General features: G+C 35.0%; 1 protein-coding gene across 1 annotated transcript in view; it reads right to left on the bottom strand.

Moving 5' to 3' along the window:
• LOC134853340 (spectrin alpha chain-like) overlaps nt 1-13,976 on the bottom strand; it is a gene marked incomplete in the record, with an annotated part of 65,877 nt that overhangs the window by 15,246 nt on the left and 36,655 nt on the right. Inside the window, 12 exon segments of the mRNA XM_063869317.1 lie at nt 66-216; nt 402-548; nt 4,525-4,684; nt 5,715-5,846; nt 7,902-8,001; nt 8,369-8,490; nt 9,194-9,317; nt 9,616-9,755; nt 11,807-12,013; nt 12,469-12,623; nt 13,316-13,400; nt 13,876-13,976. Of these exon segments, the coding sequence (XP_063725387.1) occupies nt 66-216; nt 402-548; nt 4,525-4,684; nt 5,715-5,846; nt 7,902-8,001; nt 8,369-8,490; nt 9,194-9,317; nt 9,616-9,755; nt 11,807-12,013; nt 12,469-12,623; nt 13,316-13,400; nt 13,876-13,976 (1,624 nt within the window).

The following is a 13,976-nucleotide window of genomic DNA, read 5'->3' as shown; positions in this document are numbered from 1 at the left end:
GGCGCTAATTGGTTGAGATTTTTCGCGCATGTGGTCCTTTGCCGATGAGAGTAGCCCCTGGTTACCTGTCCATGATGGTCTTAAAGCTGTGTGACATTCTCTCTCTGTTCCTGGGAGTGATGACCCCTTCGAAGTCAAATCCCAGCCCCCGCAGTTCCGAATCCACACTTGTCCCATTCACCACTCCATTCGAACTCATAACTTTGTTGTGCAACTCTAAAAATTGACATTTTTATTCAAACTAACCGTTTTTGACTCTCTTTCTGAAAAGCCATGAAATGAGTTCTGTCTACTCATTCCATTTATTCTTACATTGCTACATAATTTTCATTTATTGTTTGAATTCAATTGAATCACAGTTTAAATGTAAGAGAAGAAAGCTAGAATAAATATAATGATACCTTTGATTAGCCGAATGTTGTCCTGGGCGAAGGTGGCAAGGGACCTGTTGAATGTCTCGTGTCGGTGGATGAGGACTATGACGTCACCCATTGTCCTAATCGGATCTCTCCACACCTCGTCACTCTCAATCAGCAATTTTTTGTCGTCTGAAACAACAAACAAGCACGGATTATGAAATTCAACATCTTTGTTAGGCGAATAAATTTATGTTGATACTTGTCGAGTTTTTTTCTTTTTTTTTTCTAAATATCTGGTGGATATGTGTGTGAGCAGGGGCGGATCTAGGGTTTTCTCGAGTGGGGATTTTCAAAAAAGTGTAAAAATTTGCCAACAGTTTTTTTAGGTCGACCAAATTTATTTTCTGAGCTCTCCCAAATCACTATAAAGACCCCATTTTGACCAAATTTTGGAATTGGAAGGCGAATTGGAAAAACAGGCCAAAAGCGTTTTAGAAAAATTTGATAAAAAAATAGCGTTTTTTTTGGCGCGCGCTCCCCCCTCAAAATTAGTATATATTGGCACCCAAGGCGCCTTTAGAAAATTATAGGGTCAGTAAGCCAACTGCATATCTCAAAATAGTTCAAAGGGGGTATTCTTTGGGTCGGCAGGGGGTCGAATCCCCGAGGGAAGAGGGTGTCCGTGCCCCCTCCCTCTAAGTCCGCTGGTGTGCGTGAGTTCTCATTTATTACAAAATTTTAGCTAGGGCTTACCAAATGAGCTAAGACTAGGCGGTGCTGATACGTATTGTGATATCACTGTTTTCTACGGATTATCAATAGAAAAAGAATAATCGTTTGCGGTGCAAAAAACACAAATGATTCCGACAGAAAACAATTTTTAGAAAAAAAAACGGAAAAGTAAGGTAAAGTTCTCTGCTGGATCTGAATACCGGATCGTTTCAAACAGTTTTGTGTTTTGAGCATCGGAAAACTATGCTCCAGACGCACCCTGATTTTATAGGTTTTGAGAACGTCAAAGTGATCAGGTATTTCGAAATAACGGTTATCTGGAGAAATGCTGTGCTTAGATACTTGGTTTTTGATTTTATTTAGAAGCCGCGTGATTGCAGACTGAGATGGCAGTATAGGCACAATAGCCACAATAGGATAGGTTTTTGAACTTAAAAAAAGAACTTTAATCTGAAATGATCTATTTTTTCAGCGGGTTCAGTTGATATTTTGATCTTCGCAAATGAGCTAGTCTCTATGCTTAGTGTTACTTGAAATAGTATTTACCCAGCAACTGATCAAAATTTTACATGTATTACAGTTTTTGGAAATTTGTGGCCGACAAAATCAGTTAGACTTTGGCTTTGTTGTGATGTTTTTCAATGAAACAAGACTGCTCATATCAGGGCGAAGCCCTGATTGTTCCGAATGCATTAAAAAAAACAAAAAAAATCAAAAAAAAAAGTTTCGAGTTTTTTTTTCTGAAAATCCTTCCCGCGGTCTTTTCTATTATAGGGCCCATTTTCGGCGCTTAACTTTTTCAGCAATTGGATTTGACTTGATTGAGGAATGATAGTTAAAATAAAGGAAAACCAAAAACACAGAGATTGAACATGATTGGTTTAAATTAAGAAAATCGAGAAACAAGATTAGAAATGATTGATTTAAATTACAGAAAACGCAAAACAATTTGTTATTTTAACCAGGAACCAATCTTCTTTTGTTTTTCTAGCCTTGGGCCGTTTAACATAAAAGATCCCTTACCCGCACCCGCTATGTAATGTACAAAATGATATATTTTGGGGGCGTTCAACAGTGCCGAAATAATACAGTGCCGAAACTGGAAATGTTTTCAACAGCGCCAAAAATTGATGATCTTTGAAAACTTTGAGTTTTGTTTAGAAATTGTTTGCGTGAATATCGTTTTACTTTGGAGCGAAACCGATTAGAAAAACTGACAACTTGCTAAGCTAACTATTTGTTCAGAAAAATTAATGACGCCATGGAGGGAACTTTTGTTTGACTAACAAGCGACAGCAATTAAAATGGGCAATCGTGTTTTTTAATTTTTGTCCATTTGAATTAAATTGCATGCCAGTGAATTGGGACGAGTAAAAACAAAAACAAAAATATTTTTTCGGCTCTGTTGAACAACAATTTTTTTTTCGGCATTGTTATACTTCGGCACTTTTGTACTGCCCCTAAACTTCGCTTATTGCAAAGTAATAATTAGATCAAAGAGCATGCCTGAATCCAATTTGAAACAATTTCTGAGCGGGATGGAAATTACGCTTAAATGTTAACAGAAACAAACATATCGCTCGTTAATTGTCCCAAATTGGCCAAATTGGCAATCCTTACACTTTCATAATAATTTTTTAAAAAATGATCACAGGAGATAAATCTTCTTAATTTTGAGCTCAAAACAACAAAAGCTTTCGAATGATATTCAAAAATTTTGACAAAAATTCTAGTGAAAAATCAAAAGCTGACTGTAGAAGAAAACAACCCGAGCACAAATGTTTTGTCGAGTTCATCGAAAACAGTCAAAACATCATAACGAGGCCAAAATGTGCACTGGATATTCTGTCTGTATGCTCATGGATTGCAGAGAAAAGTCTTTGAACCTGTCAAAACTTTTGTTGGAACAAAGAAAATGAAAAAACAAAAGAAGAACACAGGGAGCGCCCTTGCTGCGGAATCTGCTAACAATTCACATAATGCACAGCTTGGCCTCGTAATGAATAATTGAACAATCAAGGAGCTTACTATTGAGACAAGGATTGAGACAAGGAGTAAGAAAATTTCATCGTTTTTGGGCAAGTTTAACGCCACCTTAATATTAAATTAGTGGTACAGCATTCATTTTGAAATGCGCCACCTCAAATTAAACTTTTCAGTAATGACAAAAATTTAATTGAAGAGTTTTATCACTTTAAACTAGCTTTTGATACGATTTCAACCCATACATGGTCAATAAAAATAAGATCGTGATAAGTTGCATCGTAGGATCGTTTGCGATTTTTTAGGTAGAACAATTACATTTTCCGAGCTCTCCGAAAATACCATGCTGACCCTAATTAACAACAAAAATTCTGCGCCGCAGGCAAGTTTTATTTAAAAAAGGTCAAAAAAGGCGTTCTTAGGTACTTTTTGGAAAGTTTAAAGTTTTGACCAAAAAAAATTGCATTTTTTTAACGCGCGCTCCCCCTCAAACTTGTTCATATTGGCGCCAAAGGCTTCTCTAGAAAAACTTCGGGATTGGTTAGCAAAAACGGAATGTTGTAAACTTATACCAAAAAACTTTTGATACGATTTCAACCCATACATTGCTCAATAAACGTAGGATCGTGATAAGTTGCATTGGATCTTTGGGGATAGTCGATTTGCTCCCTGGGAGTTTTTTTGTCATGTCGTATTATAAAATGGTATTTTCTATTGAGGCGTCTAAAAAGCATCCGAGTGTAAACTTTCTGTCAATTTTTCGTGTAAAAAGTAAAACAGGTTAAAAAAAGCGTAAATAAACAAGGAGCACAGAATTTTCCGACCATAGACTTCAAAAAAAAAACAGAATTGGTTTTTCAAATCAGTGTCGTTTTTTTTGCGTGGTGTAATAAAAGGAACTGAAAAAAATTAGAGCTTTGGCATATTTAACAGTCATAGTAAAATATGCAAAATTTGGTGGTAATTCTTGCAGAAAATTGACTAGAAAAACAAAAAATCAAGAATTATTTCGAAAAATTTTTGAAGGTTGTATGCAGTGTTTTGGTTATTTGAAACTTTTGATTCCATAAACAAGTAAAAAACCTCAAAATACAAAACAATTGTCAATTACGTTATCACTACGTTTCCACGGCTTAAATTAAGCTATTTTAAGCTATTAAGCTATAAAAATAAGCTATTGAAAAACTGCTGGCTCGCTTCATTCGCCCGAATTAATACCAAAAGTCTAAAATTTTAATTCTGTTTATCTCGATACTTGGACAAATATCCGAAAAAGAGTTATTGTCGTTGGAATCCCGACCTACAGGGCTCTCATATGATATATAACTCTACCCATTCTGATGATTATTTGTGGTACTTGCTTCTACGTGGAAAACAAAAACTAAAACACAACTGAATACAAAGTTTCTCCCCATGTTTCAAAAGGTGGGAACAACAAGATAGTACTCACTGATCCATGAGTCGATGACGTCTGTTTTCCATATGAACTGGAGGTAGGCGGAGTTCTCCTGGAGACTGACGTTCCTCCGGGCCCACAACTTGTGCAGGGATTTGAAGTCACTCCACAACTGGTCAATGGAGTTCTTCAGGTTGTCCTTGCTCAGGTTGCCCTACACAAGGGAAAATATTTGAGATACAGAAAAAAAAATTAGATACAGAAAAAAATCGATGCAGAAAAAAAAATTAGATACAGAAAAAAAATCGATGCAGAAAAAAATAATTCGATAAAAAAAATAATTCGATACAGAAAAAAAATCGATGCAGAAAAAAAAATAATTCGATACAAAAAAATAACTCGATACAGAAAAAAAATCGATGCAGAAAAAAAAATTCGATACAAAAAAAATAACTCGATACAGAAAAAAAATCGATGCAGAAAAAAATAATTCGATACAGAAAAAAAATCGATGCCGAAAAAAAATAATTCGATACAAAAAAATAACTCGATACAGAAAAAAGTTTCCAGTTGTTATACTTGGGTCTTCCATGGAAAAGCAAGTATGAAAATCAGATCCAATCTGTTTCATAAAGAATTGAAGTTTGCGAGCTTAAAAACTTAAAAGCTGCTTCCAGATTCTATGGGTGCAGCAAAAATGTTTCTTCAGGGACCGATCTGTGTTTTAGGAATCCAGTTATCGTACGTGCAACAAAAATCTGAGAACAAAAAACACCAATCGTTTTAAAATTTAAAGATGATTGATCACAATCTTTTCAACTAATCGCAGTTTCATTCAACAAAAACTTGAGTTTCTGTCAGTTTTAGGTTCCTTTTTGAGCTTGATTTTTGTGCTGAATTTTCGTTTCTAAATGGCATAGTAGACCTTGCATAAAGCATAGGGTTGTGCAATTTGCGTCATATCTTCATTCAATCGAGATGGTCGCTACATTACTCGCATAACTCGTTTCGGCAGTCCTGCCCCCCACCCCTCATAGTATAAAACAGCCCCCTTTTTCCCTTTTTTTGAATGAAAGACGAGTCTTCTAATTTAATCTGCTCAAAAATAAGTCTTGTTTAGTTAAAGTAGTTCTAAATTTCGAACAAGCGCGGCCTTTAATTGAGGATGTCTTTCATTATCACTAATCTGAAGCGGCTCTCTTTCGAAAAAAAAGTAGTCAGGCATTTATTACACCCCGTCATACCTCTTGAATGAGTTTGTCTGCTCTCATCTGCAGCATGGACCCCTTCTCCTCGTGATCTGCAATGTCCTTCTTCAGAGCCTCGTGTTTCTTCTTCAGACCAGCCACACTCGCCAAGTTATCGCCATAGTCATCCTACAACACACACCCACACACACACCCTGACGATAACTTCGATAAAACAATTCAATAGTTTATTAATCTTCAAGCCAGAAACGACAGGCTTAAAGGTTTTATATTTCAAGATCTGTTCATGATTGGCTTTTTTCCTAAAGCCAAATAATCCAATTTTAGGAAAACTGGATCAATGGGAAAAGTTTTAATTCCGCAGAGAAAACTAAAAATTGAAATCCATTTTCGAGTTTGAAAATTGATCGCGTTTTTTCAACTGCGGAAGTGGAAAAAAATCCCAAAACCAACACCCTAAAACTTTTTTAAAAGTAGGCCGTAAATGTAGATCTTTAAATTTGTGGCTTTGAACAAAAACCATCTCTAGCACAAATTTTAAGCAACTATCAAAATTGAAATAAAAAATAGCTTATAGAACTAAGGATGTTTTAGCAGTATGCCAACTCAAATCTGTAAAGGAAATCGAATTGGAAGATCGTCTGAGAGGTTGTTATGAGATACCAGTCGATTTCTTGTTTTGAATTAATAAAAACAGTATTGAGTGATTTTAATCTGAAATCATCTTAAAAAAAAATGAAAAATAAATTGCTGTCCCATATTTTATTCTTGTTTTCGTTACTCTTAGTGTTCCGGAAAAAATAAAAAGGAAACATACTAACAAAAATAAGACTTCTAACCCCAAATGTTTGGAACGTCCAAAGTTTTAAATGACAAAAAAATTTTTCGACGCTTCATGCTAGGATCAGTTTTTTTATTGAGACCAATTTTTGCAATGAAATCATAGTTTTGAACAAAATGTTTTACATGCTAATGAAGACATTGACTCCTTTACTCCTAGAGAACAAAAATATTTTTTACCTGAGATCTCTGTAAGGAAACAAAAAAACACCTATAAAATCAAAACTTTCAGTTAATCAAAAAACAATGGAAGCACGTTAGTGGGCAGTTGGAATTTTCAGGGTTTTGCCCTGGTGCGAGCAGTCTTCTTGTTCGGGCCTTTAAGGATGGGAGGAATTTTGTCTTCAGGCGTGCTTTAGTTTTTTTTCGGTTTTTTTCTTTTTTACGTAAAGAGATTCAACAAATAATTATCAAAATTTTTTCGAGTGATTTATCATAAACAAGACCTTTCGTAAATCGATCGACAAAAAAAAATTTTGAAAAGTTGTCTAGGTATCGTGAAAAACTGGTTTGAAATCGTAGCTGGGAAGAACTTTGTATTCTTGAGTGTTTTTTTTTTCTTTTTGTTTTCCATGTAAAATCAGCTACCACAACTAATTATCGGAGAGAGTTTACTGATATATCACATTAAAGCCTTTTCAATTTGAAAAGTTTTCCCAGAGTTGAGAAAAACCGGTTGGAAAATTCTAAAATTTTTTGCCAAAATTCGAGCGAATAAAGCGAGCGAATAAAGCGAGCGAGCACGCTTATTTATGCTTAGTTGAGGCCGTTCACGATAGTTTAAATATGCTTGATTTTCATTTGACTCGAGTTAAATTAGTTTATAGACATTTTTAAGGCCTCTTGGGAATCAAAAACTTAAAAAGTTTAGCAATTTTTTTCTTCTAGTCAATTTCCTTCAAAAACTCTTGTTCTGTTTGCCGATACTACTATGGTATGACTCTTGAATATGTAAGTTTTTTCTATGACACCACGCAGAAAAATCTACATTTAATAGAATTTTTTTCGTAGTTTTTTAAAGACTATGGTCGAAACATTCTGAGCTTCTTGCACAGTATTCTGTGCTACTTGTCAGATATTTCTATCACAACACGCAGAAAAATCTACATTTAATAGAATTTTTTTTCGTAGATTTTTAAAGATTGTGGTCGGAACATTCTGTGCTACTTGCACAGTATTCTTTGCTACTTGTCAGATATTTCTATCACACCACGCAGAAAAAACTACATTTAATTTAAAAAATTTCGTGGATTTTTAAAGATTGTGGTCGGATCATTCTGTGCTACTTGCACAGTAACCGGATATACTTGCTTACTTATTTAATTGGAACCCTCAAAAGTTTTTCTCAAATATAGCTGACTAGTTGAGTGCTTCTTGACTAACCTGTTGCATCAACTGCGTTTTTTCACTAATCCACATTCTCAATTCATCTACGTCTCGAATCAGCTCGTGGAACAGACGCGACTCCGACAGCAAGTTATCGCTGAAATGAAAAAATCATGAAAGGTTACTCCTTCAAAATTCTCATCTACATGAGAAATACAATGAGTAACGAGAACATAGAAGTCAAAGCCTGGGCGGTAGTATTAAAAAAAATGTGTTCACTTTCGATGTCGACTGAAATCGTTTTTGAGGTCAAAATCAGTAAATACCGTGCCCTCTCAAACAATTAAGGGGAAAAGTTGGCTGTTTTAGTAGGGCTCTGAGTCATTATTTGTCAACGTTGTCCTCAAATTCTACTAAGACCCTTTTCAAACTGTTATTTCTGCTCCGCATGCAAATTTTTGAGAAAGTGTCAGGAGTATTAGTTAGTGATTGGAGCCTAAGTGAAAGCTTTCGCTCTGACTGACCGTTTCTGTTCCTTCTTGCAGAACTCTTCCCATTGACTCATCAGAGCAGAGTAGCGTGATTGGGCCATCTTAGAGCCAATCAGATCGTTCACCACAATATCTTCGAGTATCGGCTTCAGTGCCTGAAAAATTGACCGACATTAAAAGCTATGGCATGAGAATTAATCCAAATTAAGACGCCTAGTTGATACTTAGAAAGAAGAAATTTATGAGCTTACATGAAATATTGCAGCTAAACTAAAGATGATCTGGTTCTATTTTTAATATTAATATTGCTAGTTCGAGTCTAACCTACGGGAACATCATCCTGAATTAGAATTAGACATCATGAATAAGACATTTAACCCTGAAGACATATCTTGTTTTTATATGTATACTTTTCTCAGTGACAAGGATTTTACATAGGGACTAACTTTGCGGAAAATCATCACTCTAATCGATCTCAATATAAATTTTTATACTAATTAATTCTTTTGCTTCGCCCCAATTCACGACATAATTGACGAGTCTTTTCAGTCAGTTGAAAATTTAGATAACGAAGCATAGTATCAAAGTTTTGCGCAGGTAGAAAATTTATCAATTGGTTGATCCAATTTAACTGTCGTTTGGACGAGTTGCCTGTTTGATTTCTTTTATGGACAAAATTCTCACGTTCATGAACACATTACGAGCAAAAAAAAACGAGCTTTCTAAGATTAAGCGAATACGAAAAATGCAATCAGAGCAGTGAAGTTTGTTCATCATCGTATTTTCACGAAGAGTCAGAAACTGGAAAGGAGTCAAATTTAGTATCTTTTTCGGCAGCATTTTGAATTTTTGACCCACCTGTGCGACCTTGGAGTGGTTTTCCATCTCCAGTTTGAGTCTCTTGTGGCGTTTGATTAGGTTCTCCACCCCTGGCAAGTTCTGGCCGAAGTCTGTACTCTTCGCAAGCACATTGCTCTTTTCTCTGCAAACAGAGTCTTAATAGTTTCTAATTATTCGATGTTTTTTGAGTTCTTTCGACAGTTTTTGTATTTAGTTCTTCAAAATGTTTCAACCTAAAAATAAGTAAGTTTTATCACTGAAAATCAGCAATTGAAAATATTTTTAATTAATGCAACAAAATAGTTTTCCGGAAACGGCTGAGTAGCTTGTATTTTGTAATTTTCTTTGCTGATAAATGATTTTACTGACTCTGTCAGAGAAAAAAGCTTTATTTTGGAATTTTTATTTTTTTCGAGAGCGAGTCGAATCATTTGACTTACGAAATCCAACTTTCTTCCATTGCGATGTCAGAGAGTAGTTTGAAGAAGTTGTAAGCCTCATCCAAAGTCTTCCTTCGGTCGGCAGTGAAAGTTTTCACCTCCTCAAATCGACTATTAACATCTTCTCGTCTTTGCTCAATCTAAAAACAAAAGAAATTTAAAAATTTGAACACAGGCATGAGATACTTGAAAAATGACAAGTAAAAAAGACAAGAAAACCGAAAAAATAAAATCGTTTTTTGATGATCAATACTTTTTTTGATGAAAATAAACCACTTTGAACAAGGATTGCCGCGGTTGCCGTTCAAGTTCCCTAAGAAATTCCGGCCACACACAAAAAAAACAGTTTGCTTTTTTTTCAAATTGCGTCATTTTTGCGTCATGAACGAAAGCCTAAGAGTTTCATAGTAACAGGTGATAACACTTGTTAACAGCTTTTTTTCATGTAAAAAAAATTAAAATATACTTTTGCGTAGTAACTTTTCTCAAAAATTCAGTTATCGTAAACGTTTCATTTTTCGCAGATTCTTTTCTTTCAGGATTTTGAAAACTTTATTTCCATTAAGGCGCTGGAAAAATTCTCCAAAGCAACTTTCTGGAACACAAATATGTTTTCGCGGCTTAGTTTGATTACAAACTTATTTTATAAGCATAATAAAAGCCCGCTCGTTTTATTCGCTCGACTTTTGACCAAAATTTTAAACCAGTATTTCTTGATATTGAAATTACTTTTTGAAAATTTATAAATTTCATCCGATTCACGACTAAAAAACTTTAATATAGACGATCGACCATGCAGTTATGGCGATTGTTCGTGGTACCTAATTTACGGTTGGAAATAAAACCTAGAACACAACACAACCGAAGACAAGTTTTCAAAGCCAAAACAAAAATTTGATGCATTTTTGGCTCGAATATACATTAAATAGAATACACCTTCGAAACAGCTTTAAATGATCTTTTCGTAACCTTATAATAAAAAAAACAGATGATAAGAGATGATAAACTTACAGATAATTGACAGACATTTTTTCAAACACTTCTTCCGGTCAATTTTTCATGTGCTTTTAAGACAATACTAGACAAACACTCACAAGTTGAAAAGTCATTTAACTTAATTTTTCAATGAAAGGAGAAATTAATCTATTCTTCACTAAGTTAGTCTCTAAATAGTTTTTTCGCCACTGAGAAATTATGATGCATTAAAATTTGATGCGGTTTAGCGGTACTCAATGACTTGCGAGTTTCTTCGTGGTTGTCAAAATAAGCTAACAAAAATCCACAATACGCCATGATTTTTCTTGCCGTTCGAGACTGGTCGGACAAAAACTACCCGAACTAACTAAGTGCTTTCACTTCGTTCGTTGACATTTACAAGCTAAAAAAAATTTTAACAAAAAATGGCAGCTACACTTAGTTTTAGGCTTCCTCAAAACATTTGAAATTTCTCGATTTTTTTATCGTAAGTTGAATTTTCTCGTTGAGTTGAAGTTTCTCGGCTATTTTATCGTAAGAGTTTTCAGTTTTTTTTCCAAAGCCAGTGAGGGTAACATTTTAAGCGCTAATGCAAACCTGTGGTTTGTTTTTTACTCCTTTTTTAATCCGAGTTCCACCATTTTTTACAAATATTTTTGAGAAAGATGAAAAAAACATTCAGACAGCTTGGGCTCTTAGAAGTTTTTTTGAAACGCTTAAAAAGCGACCTGCTCGAAATCCAACAATATTAACCCAAGTCTAGTGTCAGGGGTTTCGTTTTTTAGGGTTTCTAAGAAACGATGGCATGTTTTCTCTGTTTTATTTGGTAAGAAGAGGTACATGCAAGCAGGGGCTATTCCTGAAAAAACTAAAATTTATAGAGTAACGTTGGTAAAACATTTTAGGATTAATTGTGATATAGATCCGTCAGCCAACCAAAAATTTGATTTTTCGAGGACACGTAGCATTTTCTATCAAATGATCAAAAAATGTACAGGACTGGTCCGAAACTATTTTTTCTGACTGAGCGTTAAGAATTCTTTAATTAATTGGTTGCTAAAGCTTTTCATGGCGCCCTCTTTTCCTAGCCTTCCCAAAAACAGTTCAAAAAAACTTAATTTCAAATTTTTTTCGTTTTTTTCTGCACAATTAAATGCGGTCTATCTTTGAAGATAATAATTTTACCGCCAAAGAAAAAAATAATTATGAAAGTTACCTCTTTCGGATCAAATTGTTCGGCTAAGATGCATTCGTCGGCTAGTTTGTTCAAATCGAGCAATAACTCCTCGTGCAACCTCACATCCTCTTCAAAGTAAGTGTGTCTCTTCTTCTGGTTAGTCACTGTGGCCAAGTCATTGCCGAAGCTCGTATCGCCGAACTGAGCTTCAACCGAACTGAGCCAGAATTTGAAGTCTTCATATGCCTGTACAAGAAATCATTTTTGATGAAGATCGAAAGATGGTAAAGATTTTCCATTAGCCGACAGGAACCAGGTGAACGGCTTTTTTTTCATAGACAAAACCCAGTACAATCTAATTTAATCATAAATTTTAGGGCCCAATAAGCATGCGAAAAATACTTTTAGCTAATTAGAGTTTTTGAAATAAGAAATTGAAATGCCAAAAGTTTCAAAAATCAAAATCACTACCCTCCAATGGAGGAAAGATGTCGAAAGTTTTTTCCACACCTTCGAAAAGTGTTCCATGCCATCAATGTCTATAATATGTTTTTAGTAATGGATCTAATGCGCGGTATTAACTTATCTTAGAAACAGCAGTTTTTTAATGAGTTGTAAGCAATGTTGGCAAGCCACTGGATGAGCGGTCCATATGTTATTATTAGCCAAAAGATCTGGAATTTAGTTCAGCTAATAACTACCGTATAGTAGAGACGTTGACGGTTCGCTTCTTTTAGTCGGGAAGTTTTGATAACTGTGATAGTGACCAAGTGTCGGAAGCTCTCGCTCACTTTTCGCATTTTCTCCTGCAGAATTTGCTTCTGCTCTTCTGTCGTCTTTTTGCTGTCTAGTTTCACTGAAACCGAAACTTTTTAATTGGTAAATTGATGGTACAGTGCTGATTTAAATAAATTAACCTGACAAAACAAACAATATTGGAAACTTTAAACGCGTATTTCTCAAATTTGGTCAAAATTAGAAAAAATGAACAAATTAAAAGTTGCTTAAAATTTTGCCAGAATTAACATGGTTCAATTTTTTTTGAAAAATTCCGAACCCAATTTTTTTTGAAAAGTTCCGAATCCAAAATTTTTTTGGACTGCGTAAGAAGGCTTCTTTTGAAATAACTTTTTTATTTAACTCGGGTTTAGCGTTAATTCTTGATTAACTAAAAAAAGACAAAATGACCCACTTTTGGGGTAAAATTTTGATTCGGAATTTCCTAAAATAATTTTTCACCATGATATTTATGCTCAAATTTATGCTCAAGTTTTTTTTTCTGTTCACTTTTTGTCTAATTTTAACTCAGCACTGTATATAACCTAAAAATACAAATTTTGATTTTCACAAGAAACCGAATGGCATATTCTAAATAATGAAATATGAACAATCATTAAAACTAATGCAAAACGGGGAGTTGGAGCTGTTCAAAATATGCATCTGCTTCAGCTGCTATTAACTTCTTAATAGGCATGGAAAGAATTTTTATTGGATACCATAAACACAGTTAAAGATATCCGAAAGACTAATATGGTTTCTAGTCCGCACCGTTAACGAGTTCCTCGAATGACTGGACTCTGTCTTTGTTTGCTTCGATTTCGGCGTCAAACGCTTTCTGCTTCTCGAACTTCCGCTGAAAACACAAAAAGTTTAAGCGAAGAGAAAAACAATGGTTCATAGCAAGGCGGATTTGATTTAGGGGGGACCCCCTCACCAACCAAAGGGACCCATCTTTGTTATTATTTTAACCCTAAGGTGACTTCGGCGCGAATATATATTAATTCTGAAGGGGAGAGCTTGCCGAAAAAACGCAATGTTTTGGTCGAAATTTTCCAAAAAGTGCCCAAAAAGGTCATTTTCACTTGCTTTTTCAAAAATTTGCGTGCGTTCTGGTGTTCTGGGAGCGCTCGGAAAGTCAATTTGGTCGACATTTGGTCAATTTTATTGAGAAAATCCTAGATCTGCCCCTGGTTCATAGAGTATTATCTTGAGAGCGCTTGGAAAAGCACTTTGGCCAGTCTAAAAAAGATCGGCAAAATTTTCGAAAATTGTGGCTGTCTTTACAGTTAGGTTGATCGAATTATTGATGAACGTGTTCATAAATATACCTGGACGTGACTTGGCTGATGTTGGAGTGAGGAGTTGTCTGCTTCTGCAGTTGGCACTCGCATGTCTATCCAGTTCTGCATCTCGTCCAGGTCCTCAATTG

The sequence above is a fragment of the Symsagittifera roscoffensis genome, chromosome 8 (assembly GCF_963678635.1).
Source record: "Symsagittifera roscoffensis chromosome 8, txSymRosc1.1, whole genome shotgun sequence".
Taxonomy (NCBI): domain Eukaryota; kingdom Metazoa; phylum Xenacoelomorpha; order Acoela; family Convolutidae; genus Symsagittifera; species Symsagittifera roscoffensis.
This window is presented reverse-complemented; position numbering and strand designations above follow the sequence as displayed.